The sequence below is a fragment of the Nanorana parkeri genome, unplaced genomic scaffold (assembly GCF_000935625.1).
Source record: "Nanorana parkeri isolate BGI_ZX_2015 unplaced genomic scaffold, ASM93562v1 scaffold1341, whole genome shotgun sequence".
Classification (NCBI taxonomy): domain Eukaryota; kingdom Metazoa; phylum Chordata; class Amphibia; order Anura; family Dicroglossidae; genus Nanorana; species Nanorana parkeri.
The window spans coordinates 289,637-307,607 of NW_017307609.1; the positions used below are offsets into that span (position 1 = coordinate 289,637).

The 17,971-nt window shown below is 41.5% G+C and overlaps 1 protein-coding gene across 3 annotated transcripts in view; it reads left to right on the plus strand.

Moving 5' to 3' along the window:
* TRIM33 (tripartite motif containing 33) overlaps positions 1-17,971 on the plus strand; it is a 110,711-nt gene that overhangs the window by 78,115 nt on the left and 14,625 nt on the right. For 2 of the 3 annotated variants that reach the window (XM_018569479.1, XM_018569477.1), the window contains exons 9-15: positions 512-756; positions 2,063-2,239; positions 3,643-3,846; positions 13,249-13,381; positions 15,556-15,619; positions 16,372-16,525; positions 17,470-17,825. In XM_018569479.1, the coding sequence (XP_018424981.1) occupies positions 512-756; positions 2,063-2,239; positions 3,643-3,846; positions 13,249-13,381; positions 15,556-15,619; positions 16,372-16,525; positions 17,470-17,825 (1,333 nt within the window). The remainder of the gene's footprint in view (positions 1-511; positions 757-2,062; positions 2,240-3,642; positions 3,847-13,248; positions 13,382-15,555; positions 15,620-16,371; positions 16,526-17,469; positions 17,826-17,971) is intronic. The other variant, XM_018569478.1, reaches the window with a different exon arrangement.

The following is a 17,971-nucleotide window of genomic DNA, read 5'->3' on the forward strand; positions in this document are numbered from 1 at the left end:
TGTATAGATCATATGACCCTTGCTTCAGCACAAGTAACATGACCTACGTCAGACTGGAGAGAATTTCAGTATTCAACATTGACATCTACCCATTCTTTTCCATGATGCCTAAGGCCTGGTTCCACCAGTGTGAACCAGGCCTTAGGCATCATGGAAAAGAATGGGTAGATGTCAATGTTGAATACTGAAATTCTCTCCAGTCTGACGTAGGCCATGTTACTTGTGCTGAAGCAAGGGTCATATGATCTATACATCTATACATGATTTATACTGTTTTTTGCATGTTTGTATGCACGTTAACAGCATGCTGTTATTTGTGCGTTGTGCACATTTATTTTTATTTATTTTAATATTTATTTATTATGAATATGGTGAAATGTGAATATTTTCTGTTTTTGATGTTTAAATGTGTGCAAATGGATATTTACTCTAGTAAAACTTTTTGCTTTGTTTGGGTAGAATGCAGACTCCTGTCTGACCTTGCTGATTTTTTTTATATTTTTTTAAACAGGTAACCTTATTGTTGAAAATAAGCCAACTACTGGATATTCACCCAATGTAGTGGTTGGCCAAAATCCCCAAGGAACAAACCATGTAAATAAAGCCCCTGCACAAATTAACCTAGCACAACTCCGTCTCCAGCATATGCAGCAGCAGGTGTATGCTCAGAAACACCAGCAGCTTCAACAAATGAGAATGGTCCAGCCACCTGCACCACACCAAAGGCCATCTGGCCCTCAAGTTATGCATCAGCAGGCAAGTAGAATGGCAGGTTGACTCGTGTTTGAAAGCAGAACATTAGCTGTTTTTATTGTCGTTTTGTGGCCTTTTGTATTTAGTTTAAATGGGAATATATACCACTGCAGTTAATGGACTAAAGTTTCAAAGTAGGCTTCAACATTATAACACTTTTCTACCGTTAAGTGGCCTATCATGTGGCTGTTGAATCCTCTGTAGTATGCCACATTTTTCATTTTCAATTTAATTGTGTTTCCGTAACAAACAGTCCCTTCTTATGTTACTATATTTTCCAGAACTATTGCTCTGGCTGCTGTTTTCCAATCCATATAATTAGTATCACAGAATATGCCCATTGCAAGTAGGGAGTATGGTGCTCTTATTATGGAATCTATTGGTGCCTTTATGCGTCTGATATGTGCTAGTCTCCATTGATCCTCAAATCCAAAGTTTAAAGTTGATTGTAGAATTATAAGTCACTAAATTCAGTCTATATCACCTTGCATGATGAATCACAGGGTGAGGGATCTTTACAGCAGGAGGAGCTGATTTGGCTGCCTCTGCCTACATCCAGATCAGTGTCATGTGTGGCCCAGAGGAAGCCCAAGCCTGCTTAAAATTAAGTATTTCAGCCGGCTTTTTGGTACTTCGAAGGGTAGCAGCAGTAGGCAGCTCACCAGACACAGGATTGCTAGATAGGGCAAAAACCCCAAGATTCCCAAGCGGTTTGGCCAGCAAGAAAGTGATGCTTTATAAAGATTGGCTTAAAATTAAGTTCCACTTTAAGCTGCAGGGACTCCAGTACACAGGGGGCTCAGGTGTACAAATTCTCCCAAGTTGGCACTCTGGCACACCTGTTTTTGGGGTCTGTGAAAAGCAGCTTTGCTGACCAATAATTAGGTTCATGTTGGAGCTCAGATTTAGGGGATGAAGTTGCAGTTGGCATAATTGAGTGCTCTAGTGTTTAGGTCTCCTGAGGCTCTGCGACTGAAAGCAGAGACGTGCCTGCTGTTGAGGTCTGAGGCCAATTTAAATAGTTGGAGGTGAGCAAAAGTTTACTTGTAAGCCACCTAAAATAAAGAAACCCCTTGTTTTCCCTTCTTACTTGGTAAAGGATTCTTGCAGGTAAGTTGTCAAGTATTTATGCTTGAATAATTTGTGAAGGATATGTTATCCAATCCAGTGTACTTTAAACTTGGCTTAATATAATTGCTGTTTCTACTTATTAGGAGTAGAAGCTATGCAACCAAAAATGCAAACTCATTTAAAAATGAACTGGAACAGTTTTTATGAAAGTAATAACTAGAGGATGAACATTTTGCAGCCTCCAAGGTTGATCAGCATGCAGACAATGCAGAGGAATAACATCAATTGCGTACCTTTTCAAGCGCATCAGATGAGAATGGCACAAAATGCTGCTCAAAATGCTAACAGAATGCCAGGTGTACCTCGCCACAATGGACCTCAGTACTCAATGATGCAACCCCATCTCCAAAGACAGGTAAGCAACTTTAATAATCACGTAATTTGTAATGTATATGTGCAGTGCTAGTCTACATGGAGAATTGTGTGCATTTTAGTAGTTTGCTTGATAGTAACCCTGTTACTAGAACTGTAGTCCTTAAAACAGAAGGCTTTGATAAATAGTCTAAGCTCACTGTTGGTCTTAAACACAAACTCAGATCAGATGCAAAAAAGTGGGCTTTTTCATTTCACATAGGTGCAGCAATCAACAGATCTTACATATGATGAATGCTGGTACTCTTTGTGTACATACTGTATTTACCACATAATTTGTTCAACAAAACCCTACCACACCATATATTCTACAGAAAAAGCCTTTAAGATCTCTAATACTGCACTGGTACTTTGACATTATCATGCGTTTAGTTCTAATTTTTGTTATTCTATTATATTACATCTATTACAACTAGAATGGTCCTTGCCAATATCCACTGTGTAGTGTCAAGAGGTAGATTCATGCAAAATAATTCCCTGATGAGCTGAGCTCCCATACATTTTGATGACATTTTGGCATACTTAGTAAGGCCAATGCCTTGTGACGCTGTGATTGGTGGCAGCTCACCAGACACAGAATTGCCTAAAATAAGTATTTCAGCAGGCTTTTTGGTACTTTGAAGGGTAGCAGGAGTAGGCAGCTTACCAGACACAGGATTGCTAGATAGGGCAAAAACCCCATACTTTCTTGCCCACAAGGAAGATTCTCGAGCGGTTTGGCCTGCAAGACAGTGATGCTTTTTAAAACTGAGTTTTTGGTTTTTGTTTCCACTCTATTGATTTCTGTGGCCGTTGAGCAGCAGCAGGATTGCTAGTTGTATGACATAAGCGTAACTGTGTCATAAACCAGTGACTGCTTTCAATATAATAAGTAATCAAAAAGAGTTTTCAGTATGAAGTAATATTGCAATTCCTAAAGGTATTTTAGTTCACTTTTAACCGTTCAGCGGATTGTTTGCTCACTGTGACAGATAAAATATTGTTAATCAGCCAGTGTGGGTAGACATTTAAACAGGGCAAATAGTTTGTATCTAAAATTGTATGAATAGCAAAAAATTTGCTCCGTACTTAAAGTATTACCTGCCATTTACTTAGTCATTTCAACACATCAAAGACAGTCATTGGATGTATCCCAAACGTTGCCTGAATGTCATTAAGGTACTTTAGTAGTTAACTGTTGTAACTTAATACTTGGGACAACTGATTTATTCCAGTCATTTTCAAAGCTATAAAAAAATGTACTATTTCAATTTGCTTACAAAGGGAAGAATAGGGATAACCTGAGAATTCTATTCAGATCTCAGGGAGGCTAAAAGAAAAGTAATACAAATTTGCAATCATCGCTACAATTTGTGTAAAAGTTATTTCTTCTGGTCTTTCCTCCAGCAACATTCAAACCCTGGGCATGCAGGTCCATTTCCAGTTGTCTCGATTCATAATAATACAATCAATCCAACTAGCCCTACTACAGCATCCATGGCAAGTGCAAATAGAGGCCCAACCAGCCCATCTGTTACATCAATAGAATTAATTCCATCTGTTACAAATCCAGAGAATCTTCCCTCTTTACCAGATATACCACCCATACAGGTCAGTACACTTGTTATATCATCTACATATCATCAGTTGTCTCCAAGTCCATACCACTTTATACTCGTTATTCGCTACCTAATAGAAGTTACACTGATTGCAGTTAGAAATCAGGCAAACCCCCTTCCCTTAATTCTAGTGGCAATCAAATTGGGCACTTTGTCCCGGATCTGCATATAATATTTCCTCTTTGTCATTTTATCAACATTACCAGTGGATGTTCCATATGTAGTTTTCATTAAATTGGTATCCAATCTGTTAAGAGTAACGATAATGTCACATATGCACATTTGTAATATCACTCCCTTTGTGTTCTCCTGCACATTAGCTAAATGTGGAACGGACAGTAAATTTTCAGTTGATTACTAGTTTGAGGGGTTGTTGGTTGGTGTGTTTCCTTTGCTGGATTGGTTTAGAGGCAATTATGAAGCTGCAAGTAGATGCAGGTTTTCACTACCCTGTTGATGATTTAACTCCAATCTGCAGGAATAGTCTGTTGGTATTGATGGCTGTGACGATTAGGTTTGCAGGTTGAGTAGTTTAAAAACGTTCTCTTGATACTGTTTTTGGTGAAATTTGTGTAGCTGTTTAAGTTTTATAAGGTTAATTTGTTAATGAGGATGTTTCATTCCCGAGTCCTAGTGTATATGCTACAATTTAATTGTTTCCCTTTCGTCCTCCAGAACAGCTTGCGAGAGATAGGCTCCACCCCTTTTAACAGGAAACACGTCACCCTTAATTGTTTAAAAGGCCCGCCTCTCTCCTAGCTCCTCGGTTCTTCGTGTTTCCTCCGTCGGGGGGAGCATGTCACCGGAACGTCGAGGGGGCCTCTTTTTGGGGTATACCGCTCGGGTTTTTTGTAAGCACGGTTACCTTAATGGGCCACTGGTGCGCTCCACTTGCCGTAGTCGATTCCGCACCAGGTCCTCCGTCCTCTTCAGTGCCCGGGAAGGGTCAGTACCGCCGCTGTGCCTACCCCCTTGGCTGGCCCTCGGATCGGAGGGCTAGTTGTCAGGTCCTGCTGGTCTGGGGGCTTTGGGAGTTTACTCCACGGCCGGATCGGAGGACCGATTGGGTCACTTCCGGTGCGGGTGACGCACTTCCGGGCGCCGCGGGCCTTGCGTTCCAGGCCTCGTTTTCGGTGCAGAGGATGGGGGCGGGCCTGGCTGGTGCATGAGGTGTGATTACAGGCCTCGCTGTGAAACATCACCGGCGGGAGAACGAGCTTCTCTCCAGGATGGACGCTGCTGCTCCTATACAATCCGGTCAGGGAGATACAGGTCCTTCAGGCATCAGCTCTGCTCAGGTAGGTGATTGCTGCCATGCACTCACTCCCTGTAGTTGACTACTTTTTGGTTTATTTCCTCCACCTGGGGCTCCTTGGTGTGGGCTTAAGGTGCGAGGGGGCACTGGAGGGTTGGATGACTGATTCTATCCTTTTCTGTGTTGCAGGTCCAGGTGGCTAAAGGCAAGGTCCTTAAAAGGAAGTGTGCAGTCTGCTCCATAAAGCTGGGGTCAGATTGGAAAGAGTCTACCTTGGCGTGTAGTAGCCTGCTGTCCACGCTTAGGGAGGAATTGGTCTCTACCTTTTCTTCTTTTAGATCCCTGATAACGGAATTGAGACCACCTGCAACACAGTTCCTAGTGCCAGAACCTCCAGCTCTTACTCAGCTGCCCCAGACAACGTCCAGGTCAGGGGGGTTCTGTCGGAGGGAGCCAGAGGAGGTTGATGTCGCTGCGTCCTCTCAACAGGGGTCTTCTGCTGAAGAGGGCAGTGACAGGGATGATGGTCCCCTTGTCTCGAAGTACAAACTATCTCTGGAAGAGGTGGGGGAATTATTAGGTGCCGTGTATGATACCCTGGATATTCAGGAGCAGAAGGTGCTGCTGTCTAGGCACCATTTAATGTACCAAGGACTTCAGCAGCAAAAGGCCAGAGTTTTTCCGCTGCACAAGGTGCTCGCGGACACCATCTTTAAGGAATGGTCAGAACCTGAGAGGAAACCTCTTTTTTTTCCAGCAATTTTAAAAGACGTTTTCCTTTCGACTAAGATGCATCACTACCATGGAACAAGGTTCCTAATATTGATGCCTCATTGTCAAAAATTTCTAGGAAATCGGATCTGGCATTTGAAGATATGGGGGTGCTCAAATACCCTATGGATAGGAAGGCTGAGGTGTTGCTTAAAAGAGCATGGGACTCTGCTAGTACCAGTCTCAGGCCGGCTTTGGCAAAGACATGCGTTGCCAGGAACCTGGAATTTTAGCTTACCCAACTGCAGAGTCATTTGGTGGCAGGGACCCCGAGGGCCAAAAAGCACTGGACGGGGCAGAAGGGCAAGGGGAAGGGAAGTATTTTTACCCTCCCTCCCAGACACCAAAGCAGCAATGACTACTGCGTGAGGGTGGGGGGAAGGTGGTTCAAAAACCGTCAGGAAAGTACAGACTGATTCTCAATTTCAAACTCTTGAACTTGGCAATCGGGTACAAGAGGTTTCGAATCGACTCCATTTTTTCGGTTCGAAACCTGTTGCAGAAGGATTCCTTTTTAGCAACACTGTATTTGAGAGATGCTTATCTCCACATTCCCATTCACAGGATGTCCCAAGTGTTTTTGCGTCTGGCGGTAAGGATAGGTCAGGAGGTGGTGCATTACCAGTTCAGGGCCCTCCCGTTCTGGTTGTCTTCGGCACCTCGCATTTTTACCAAAGTGTTGGGGGAGGCGTTGGCGCCTTTAAGGATGCGAGGTGTTGGAATCATCCCATATTTAGACGACATTCTCCTGTCCGCCGGCTCGGCAGCTCTTTGTACCAAAAACCTGGAGATGACGCAGAGTTGGTTGCAGGACCTGGGATGGGTGATAAATGTTCAAAAGTTGAACTTAATTCCTTCCCAGAACGCAGTCTTTTTGGGTTACATCCTGAATACGGTAGAGCAGAGGACTTTTCTCCCAGCTGAGAAAATTTAGAAAGTGGGAGAGGCAGTGAGTCGCTTGCAGACTAATTGCCCAACATCCCTAAGAGGAGTTATGTCGGTGCTGGGTCTTATGACCTCTTGTCTACCAGCTGTCCAGTGGGCAAGGTTTCACCAGAGGGGTCTCCAACGGTTTCCGTTGAGGGTGTGGGACCATTCCCAGGTGTACTTGGATGCCACTGTCAGGCTTCCCCCTTCAGTGAGGAGGAGCTTGTGGTGGTGGAGAGACCAAGGTCGCCTATCGGGAGGCCTTCAGTGGTCTTTTCAAACTACCATAAGGTTGACTACGGACGCAAGTGCCTGGGGAGGGGGAGCACACCTGCAGGATCGGGTGACAAATCGACATTGGTCTCATCGAGAGGCACAAATGTCTTCCAACTTTAGGGAGCTGCGAGCGGTTCTGAACGCAATTCTGGTGTTTCACGATCAGCTCAGGCATCAGCATCTGATGGTATTATCAGACGACGTAGCCACCGTGTGTTATCTGAACAAACAAGGGGGTACCAGGAGTTCCTTCGGGCAATCGCGAAGGAGATTTTTGTTTGGGCAGAAGTGAATCTGTTCTCTCTCGGCAGTACACCTGAAGGGAACACAGAATACACTGGCAGATTATCTGAGTCGGGTCCAGGTCTTCCAGGACGAATGGAGCCTGGATCAGGAGGTTTTCAACCTCCTGTCCAGGGAATGGGGGTTACCGCAAGTAGATCTGTTTGCCACTCAGGCCAACGCGAAATTGGAGCACTTTTTTTCTCTGAATGCAGCAGACAACGCAGTAGCAGTGGATGCGCTGTCGCATCCATGGGAGTATCACCTGTGTTACGCATTTCCTCCCATTCATTTAATTCCACGGGTTCTACAGAAGTTCTTGCAGGAAGAAACCAACCTGATTTTGGTAGCGCCCCTTTGGCCCAGGAGAGCGTGGTTTACGACGGTGCTGTCCTTATCGGACCGACCGCCTTGGCCGCTCCCGATCAACCAGGGGTTGTTATCACAGGGACCGGTCATGCATCCGGAAGTCGACAAGCTGTCTCTTCATGACTTCTATCTGAGGAAGAGATTTTAAGGAGGAAGGGCCTGTCTTCCCGAGTGATTAGCACCTGTTGTCTAGCCGTAAATTGGTTACACGAAAAATGTATGGGAAGATGTGGAAAACTTTCTGCACCTGGAGAGAGAGAAATCACAGGGATGCGACCATACCGTTGGTTCCTGATTTCCTGCAGAAGGGGGCAGGTGGGGCCTAGCCATCAGCACCTTGAAGGTACAAATCTCAGCATTGAGCGTATATGTGCAGTGTTCTCTGGCTAATTAACTAGTAAGTAGGTTCTTTAAAGCCCTTAAACGTATTCGGCCAGTGAAGCGCTGTGCCGTGCCTAAATGGGATCTTTCGGTGGTCTTGCAGGGCCTGATGGTTCCCCCTTTTAAGCCTCTACCGGATCTTCAGATTAAAATGCTCACGTTAAAAACTGTGTTCTTGGTTGCTATAACCACAGCAAGAAGGGTTAGTGATTTACAAGCTCTGTCTTTAAGGGAACCTTACTTAACGGTTTTTGAAGACAGAGTGCTATTGAGGACAGATCTGGCAATTTTGCCAAAAGTTTCTTCGGACTTTCATAGATCTCAGGAGATCGTGTTACCTTCTTTCTGCAGTCGACCGGCTAATCAGAAAAAGGCAAGTTTTCACCACCTGGATGTTAGGCACTGCCTGCTAGAGTACCTGGAAGTGACTAGACCATTTAGGAAGTCGGATGCTATTTTTGTTCTTTTTTCCGGAAAGGATAAGGGAAAAAAGGCCTCGATAGCCAGGTGGGTGAAGCTATGTATTCAGGAGGCTTATGGGGCTAAGCAGGTCGGTGTTCCGCCTTTTTTTGAATGCACACTCTACCAGAGGGTTAGCTACCTCGTGGGCATAGAGAGCTGGTGCCACTCCAGAGCAGATCTGTAAGGACGCAACCTGGTCCAGTTTTTCAACGTTTGTCCGCCATTACCGGCTGGATTTGAATGCGGCAGCAGAGCAGACGTTTGGTAGAAAAGTGCTCCAAGCCGTAGTCCCGCCCTAAGTGGGTAAGTTCTTGTTTATCCTCTCGCAAGCTGTTCTGGAGGACGAAAGGGAAATTCAGAGTTAGACTTACCGGTAACTCTCTTTCCTATAGTCCTCCAGAACAGCTGGATTCCCGCCCTTGATATTGGAGTGGTGATGAGATGTGATTTCAATTTGATATTCTGTTGTTGTTTTGGTTCCTGTGTTTACAGTGTCTTCCTACGGTTCGCGATACAACTGAGGAGCTAGGAGAGAGGCGGGCCTTTTAAACAATTAAGGGTGACGTGTTTCCTGTTAAAAGGGGTGGAGCCTATCTCTCACAAGCTGTTCTGGAGGACTATAGGAAAGAGAGTTACCGGTAAGTCTAACTCTGAATTTTACTTTAAGAACCAAATATATTATTTTGTCTGAGTAGTTTAAAAACGTTCTCTTGATGATACTGTTTTTGGTGAAATTTGTGTAGCTGTTGAAGTCTAAGGTTAATTTGTTAATGAGGATGTTTTCATTTCCAAGTCCTAGTGTATATGCTACAATTTCATTGTTTTACTTTAAGAACCAAATATATTATTTTGTCTGATAATTAAATAGAACTTTTTCTGCTGTGGTTATACCAAGAATACAGCTGCTGCAACTGTGTTTTTTGGTATTGCTGTTTTCAGTCGACTTTCACGTTCAAGTGATTGGACAGCTGTAGAGGGTGTATTCCTTGCTCCAGTAGGCTTCCGCTGTGTGACCAGTCCCCTGAAGCCTCTTCTCTTTGGCTCTCCAGCCAGCAGTCAAGTTCTAAAGTTATCACTTGTATCTGGGGATGGTGAGACCCTGGTGTGTCATAGAAAAGGACAACAGCGGGGGACTGAGGAATAAGGCATTTTTGTATTTGGCTAGATTCAACAAACATTTAACGTTACTACTAAAGTCAGGAGTTAAATCTTGAAAATACATTCAAGTATCCTAACTATTATCAAATATGTGTCTTATTTGTGCATTACTCTACAGCTGTAGATCCTCAAATCATCTCTGAATTGGTGCTGACACGCTACTTTTATTTCCCATTGTCCCTGTGTGTGTTGTAAAGTAGCCGCTGTTCCAAGCTCACTCCTGTGATGGACTACAATCATGTTTAGTTTACTAATTTGTATTGAGATTGTAGTACATGGGACCGAGATTGGAACAGTGGCTACTTTAAAACAGACACTGACCATGGGGAACAAAAGTAGCCACCCTCCACAAGAAAGGACAGTGTCTGCATGAATTCAGAGATGATTTGAGAATCTATAGCCGAGTGATACACAAATAAGATACATTTTTGTTTATAGTTAAGGTACTATTTTTACGATTTAACTCCTGAGTTTGGTGTCATGAACCCCTGCCATTTTTCTTAAATGGCAAGCAAAAGAAAACTGTAGTCCAGCTTAACCCCCCTACAACCAGCTAACATCAGTTTTTTGCTAGTGTCCTTTAAGGATGGGCATCTTCAGCTCTGGTGTAAAAGCTAACCTGCTAAACTATTATTATTTTGCTAGGTTTCCCCTCCGAACGAACACTTTCTGTGGCAGTCAGCCTCGGCCTACATTTTGGAAGTACTGCATCCGGACCCCACTAAAGTGGACATTGTGGGGATAGCCTGGAAGTGACCATCAGGCACCAGGTTTTACCGTAGGGTGCTTTCAGTTTAACTTAAATTTAGCTGCTGAGCACTTTTCAGGTTCAGAGCCACTGCCATTGCCACCATCAGTGCTTGCTCCTTCACTGAAAACTCACTCCCTGAGTAGGTCGCTCAAGCAATGCATCAGAAGCTATCTAACTTTTGTTGGTTGCTGGACGCCATTATTGCCACCAATTTTTGCTGCAGAATGTTAACGGTGTAGGACTGAGCATTAATTACGTTAGCGCCACTACACTTTAAGTTCCTTTGCCTGCCCTTTCAGCCTTTGCTCCACCTCCATACCGTGAAGCTAATTACATTGCTTGCATTTCAAAAAAAAAATTGAGGATGGTTTAATTTATACAGGGCTGCATTCATTTGTCTCTTTCAGATCTACCTGTAGTTCAGCTATAAATTGTTTTAAGTGACTAAAAGTCCACATCTACCAGCACAGCTCATCTGTCAACCTTGTTATACAATACTGTTTTAATACATTGTCTCTCTATGATCTGTAGAAATTACCCTGGAAGCTACAGCAATGTCCAATCACTTCTCCAATCAAAAAGCCTTGTATTCTTTGGGAAAAATACAAGCCATTTTGTGAACTAGCAAGAAGGGACAGGGATACGACTGGGACACTTCACTGTTCCAGTCGCATCCGTTTCAGTCCAGAAGCCGAGAGTTATGTGTAGGAGCCAGTATGCTCCAAGGTAAAATGTTTATGCTTTGCAGCAGCCCTCCATACAGGTTTAGCAATAAGTTACATACCCAGTACAGTTTGTAAATTAACATTTGTTAATTCAGCATTTGGCTTTAATTACCATTTTTAATCAAAATAAAATCGACAGAATTGCCTTTTAAAGCTGTACGCATATACCAGGTGTATTTTAAGCCCCTATTTATGTCAGTGTGCATAAGCCCTTAGGTATGCAATAACAGCAATTATTCCAAACTCTTTTTCTAATGGCTGTCTCCCAGTGTTTAGGAGGGTGTGTATACTGCTTGTCCATCAAGTTTGACAGTCTGTGGACTGTGGTTCCTTTCTTTCTCAGCATTATAAGGCTGAAGGCAACTGACACAAATGGCAAACGGAGAAATGCATTGAAGATCAGTCTGTAACTTGCATGATACGTTAGGCTGTGTAGCAACATATCTCTGGTATAATTTTTCTGCTATAAACCGTAGTTTTCTTTGCATATTTAGATTTAACTAGTGCAGCGGGAGATTGCTTAACCCCTTCATGACTGAGGCCTTTTTCTTCATTTTTTGTACCCATGTTATATTCCACATTTTAGGCCTGAAAATTACTTAAAACCCCCCAACATTATATATTTTCTGAATGCCAAGACCCTATAGAATAAAATGGTGGTAGTTGCAAATTTTTATGTTGCGCAATATTAGCACAACTCCTTATTAAACACCAATATTTAGTGAAAAATGTAATTAAATGCCCCAAAACAAAATACCCATTTTTTAAATTAAATATAAAATATGAGGTTACAACGAGTAAAACGATACCCAACATGCCCAGGTTACAAATTGCGTGCATCCGTAAAATGGCGAAAAACCCCAGTACCCCAAAAAGTCCATAGACAAACAGCCCCGATGCTGGCGACGTACACTGTACGTCGTCAGTCACGAAGGGGTTAATACTGGCTACTTAATTGGTACTGTAAAGCTGGCCATACACCTTACAGCCATCGCACGACTTTCGTTGTGCGATGGTTTTAAGGTAATTCAAATCTCGTACGATCTGCCCATCTTGGACAGGCAGATCGTACTTGCGATTATCGCAAGCCCTCCTCGCTGAGTGGAGGGCTTCCGATGAATCCAATGCTGAGCGGGCAGTGTGCGCTTGCGCACACCAGCCCGTTCGGCATTTCTCTTCCGAGCACGCCACTAACCCGCCGAAAATCTTACTATTTTCGGCAGGTTTTCAAGCCCGCTCGGAAGACAAAAGAAGTGCGACCGTACAGTAGAAATGGTCGCACGCCTTCCATACACCTGCCGATTATCGTACAATCGTGGCATCACCCGCAAGTATACGATCGTATGTCACCTTTACTGTATGCATTGGTTAAAAGTTTAAATCTGCTATATTCCATCTTCAGTATCATCAGTGCATTTTTCACCAGTTTACCATTAATAACTGGTGTTAGCAAAATGTATGTACTGTCAAACGAATATCAGTAGGATGATATGTACACCATATCCCAAAGACTAAAGCAAATGGAGCAGTTAGTTGCAATGTTCTTTAGAATGTTATGTGAGGTCCTTCTTGAACTATCTGGTTCGTATTAATTTAGGCCCTTATACTACATAGTTGCTGGTAGATCTTTTAAATCTAAAGTAGATTTTTATAATCAGACTAACAAGTGTGGTCAAATTTATAGTATGGTCTTAATGGGTAACTGTTTTCTTGGTTCTTTGTCTGTTTCGTTTTCTGCTTGGTCTGTAAAATATCTTTATTGGACCTGCAATCCAAAGGTATCTGCTTCCACTTTTCATTTCATTACATAACATGAATCCCATTACAAATCTTGCTCATTTTGAAAAGTTCTCTTTTCTGAATTTGTATCCCCCATATAGAACTTTTTAATTGTCCATCGCAAGAAAAACTCAATATGGCATCATTTTTTAAGAGATTTTTTTTAACATGTGGCCTTTAGTGAATTTTGGGTGTAATAAATATTCAGTGCCATCGGAGTATCAGGTAAAACTTATGTGGATGTTCCTTCTCTTATAGCTGGAAGATGCTGGATCAAACAATTTAGACAATATATTAAGTAGGTACATTTCAATTGGACATTCGCTTCCACAGCCAACAAGCACTATGAATCCTTCACCTGGACCATCTGCCATGTCACCTGGTTCCACAGGTAAATTTGTTACTGATGTATTCTTTTTAATGCAAATGCAAACATTGCATTTAAAACCTTTTTTATTTTCAGGCAAAAATATTCTCTTTCCTTTTAAAGGAAACACTAGCACCAATCATAAACCCTTTTATCCCCCCTCCCTTTCTGCACCATGAGACCCGCAATGGATTTTGTATATTGAAGCGGAATTGCAGAAATGTATAAAAGTTAGGGGTTTCAACTGTAACTTTGCTGTTGCTACAATAAGAGCACTTACTGGTTGTGTTGGCCACAGCTGCACCCATCTACCTTTTTAACGCTTTAGCTTTCTCAGCTGACTCTTTTGGTCACATGATCTAGAAGTCAGATGTGTTTCTTTAAAAAAAAAAAAATGTTCTCACTCATTAGTCCATAGTTAGGTGGCCAAGCAACGAAGTTGCTAGACACCTATTGTTTTTGTTAAGATTATTATTCTAATTTGTATTATTATTCTGCCGCTTTATTCAAATGCCTGTAATAAGTGCACTGTTAGTCAAAAACTCATGAAAGAGAAAATATGGCTGCTCTCATGCACAGTACTCATGGGGGATTTTTTCCTTTTACCTATCATTCTTTTAGGCGATTTCTGTTTTTTTGTTCTAATAATTTAACCCTTTCGCTGCCAAGCTCTCAAACACTTTACATCTCAGCTCAATTTTTCCTAATGTTTTGATTTTCTATTGCTGCGTTGCCAGCATTTGTAAAAGACCCCCCACCATATATTTTCTGGAAGCACAAGCCTGGTAGAATTAAAAGATGGTGCTACTAAATTTATAGGCTCTGCGATAACTGCGCAAATGTTTATCAAATCAATATTAAACCAATAAATATACACAATTCAATAGATAAAGCACACTAAAATCCGTATCAGTACACACACAAAAATACTTTTCAGACTAAATCTAACAGATAAAACTGTATTTAGTTAGTGACAAATATTTGTAAATTTTAAATTGTGCCCTTTTGCGAAACGGTAAAAAATTAAAGTGACTTGTGTTTTAAAAAGAAATTTTTTTTGCACTATGTTGGTGTTTGTGTTGTGATTAAAATGATACAGGCGTATAATTTTTTTACATTTTATTGCAACACAGCGTATCACAACGTACAGCAATGCGTCGCAATGCTTTGCCACAGTTAAATTAATGTTATTTTAAAAAAAAAAGTGATCTAGCAGTGCATGGCGTACACCCCAATATGGTGCCTGTGTTTGGGGGAAGGGGTTGTGTTTTTTTTTGGGAGGGGGGGGAGATGGGGCTTTGCGGAAATAATCGGGGTCTAAATTTGCAGCATAACCTTAGTTTTCAGCACAAATAGATGTTAATGCCTTGGTTAGAGGTTTTATCTTTGTCCTTAAACAAAATACTTGTATGTATTTTGACATGAATGGATAGATATAGGTATGTAAAATAATTCGCTCTCAATCAAAAATGCTGATTACTGTGATCATTATACTTATATGATCACAGTAATCACTGTGATTATATACTTATATGATCATTATATCTTTCACGCTATTTGCAAGACTGCTACAAATAGATGTATGGTTTATTTAATGTCTTTCTAAACCCAAATTCTAAGTTTAAACATAGCTTTGCTCCCTTTTTACTGAACCAACTTTGGGTTGTCTTTTAATGTCTGCAGATTTGTCCTGCCTGTATGTGCATTTCATTGACTTCATGTCACTGGATGAAAATGCACACTCCCAGGATCTCCACACAGGAGTAGCAGCAATTGTCATCCTTTGAAGCCACAGGCTGACATGCAGATGCATGCCCCAAAATTATGCTTTTACTCCACTGTGGCAGAGCAATGTATTGTGGGAAGAGTAGTCCCATACTATCTGCCTATGTTGCTGTAAAGGCCTGTGTGCTCATGGCTGTTGGCCGGCACAACAAATGAAATCTATAGACCATAGCCACTGAAAAGTGCACATGCTAAAGATTACAAAAAGTAGGTGATAAAAAGGTGTATTAAAGACCTATGGCAAACTTGTTTAGTTTAATCTGGTCTACCAAATATATTGTTCTTAAAGTTCAGATCTAACTTCAAACAAATTGGAAAAGTATATAATTTTCTGCTTTAATGTATCATCATATTGTAGAACTAGTTACGTAAGAGCTGCATACTATAACATGTGTGGTATCTATCTTTCTCAGGTTTATCTAATTCACATACACCAGTGAGGCCACCCAGTACATCAAGCACTGGCAGTAGGGGAAGGTGAGTGCACAGTTCTCATCCTAGTCCCTGACCTTTATATAATTTTAACTGATGCAGGATGCAAAAAGACAGGAATTTGAAGATGGTGAACTAAATGCAGCAAGAGCCAGGGTTGCCAAGTGATTAAACCTGATGACCAGTTTTAAACGGGGCCAGGAACATGGTGTTTTGCAGCACATATTTAAAACTCCTTTGGAGAAAATGTATCTGCAGCAAATTGGTTAAGGGCCTTCTCTACTATAAACCACAAAGCAGGAAGCTATATGATCTCCTATTTTTCCATTTAAACGTGCTAATGCAGGGGACTTCTGGAACCTCCTGATAATCCTTGCATTTCTGTGTTCTTGGTCACCCCAATATATGGTTTGAGAAGAAAAAGTGACAATAGGAAGGTCCATTAAAAGGCTGTATGCCCAAAAAATTGTATGAATTGGTCTTTTAGGCTCACCATTAGTGTTGTTACTCTGTCAAACAGGACTTACAGAATTACTTTCATGACCAAGAGTATGCGCTTTCTCTACCACATACACAAGTTAAATGTATGAAGAATCTCCAGTTTTGGAGAGTTCTCACAGTTATAATGTAATTTTCAAAAAAGCCATAGATAATTGTGACATGTTTATAATAATTCTAAAATTACCAGAGCTTCTTAGAAAACATTTATGCAGTTATTTGGCAGATTGCATTAGGAGAAACTATTCAAACTACGTAATGAGTAATGCAATTGAAAAAACTTTATGGTTAATTTACAGTTGTGGATCAAGTAGTAGAACAGTTGATAGAAATGCTTTCAAATCGGATACAGTGAAGGTGAAGCAAGAGCCCGGAACAGAAGATGATGTGTGTAGTTTCTCAGGAACCGTTAAGCAAGAAAAGACTGAAGATGGCAGAAGAAGTGCATGCATGGTAAGTAAAGACACACATGTATTTATGCTAACATTGTTTATAGAGGTCGGTATGCGTTATTCTGGATGCAGACCTTGCATCAACAACCATGAGATGTCTTTGGTCCAGTCCTATGTTTCCATATCATCACTAACATTTTCCACATGCAACCATTTGAAGTAGTCACACAAGACTTTTTGGGAAATCAAAAATAAAACAGCAATGCATCTTTGGTTCATAGTAAATAGGCTACTCACTAGGTAAAGATCTTTTCCATGCCGGTTGATCTTTGTAGAGGAATTTTAGTTTTCTGTCAAATTTGATGCGAGTCTGGAGAGAATAATCTTATGTCATCTTTTATGCTTGCATGGCAGTTGAAGTACTTATTGTAACCAGTAGATCCTCTCTCACTAAAAACTCAGAATATTACCTTTTCAGCACAAACCTTTTCTGCAGATATGTGGAGAGTTATAAATAGACACCATTGATGCAAAATGGTGTGGCACAGCCAGTGGCCTGTGATACCGGGTTAACTGTCAAAAAATTGAAAAATTGGCAGCTTCTGTAAATCTGCAGGATAAAGGATAGGCTACAAGCTGCATAACTGCATAAGAGGTTTATGATCTGAGGGGTTTCCATACTAGCAATGGATTGTGGATATTTGATTTAAATGCTGTTTTTAGTCATTTTTGGTACCTCTGTAATAAGTTTTTTTTGAATGTGATAATTTTCAAATTAAATTCGCTCCCTTATTTTATCTTATATTTGACTCTGTTTTGGAGTTTTGTGCAACTTGTGTTTTGCATGTTGAAATACTTCATGGAAATAACTTTTCCTTCTGATACCGTTTTCACAATGGCATTATTCAGTGGAACTTTGCAGAGTGCCTGATTTAGCCAAAAGGCAATTAAATGTTGACTGCTTTAAGTTTGGTTATTAAAGTAATTTTTTTTTGCTTTTACTAGCTGAGTAGTCCTGAGAGCAGTCTGACCCCTCCACTCACTACCACTCTGCATCTTGAAAGTGATTTGGAGGCTTTGGCCAATCTAGAAAATCATGTAAAGACTGAACCTAACACCACAGGCCGAAGTTGTGAACAGTCAACACATGGTACCCTTGTCAATGGAAAGTCTCCAATCCGTAGCTCTATGCATCGATCACCGCGAGGAGGCGGCGGAGGTGATGGTACGAACAAAGATGAAGATCCAAATGAGGATTGGTGTGCGGTGTGCCAAAATGGAGGAGACCTCTTATGTTGTGAGACGTGTCCAAAAGTGTTTCACTTAACGTGTCATGTACCTACACTCCTTAGCTTTCCAAGGTATACCAATAAAATTGAATTGCATAGTCTTCCTTATTGTCATCACCTGCAACAGCACACGCACACATTAAAATATATACGTGTGTGTATGTATGTATATATATATATACACACACACACGTGTATATGTGTATATATATATATAT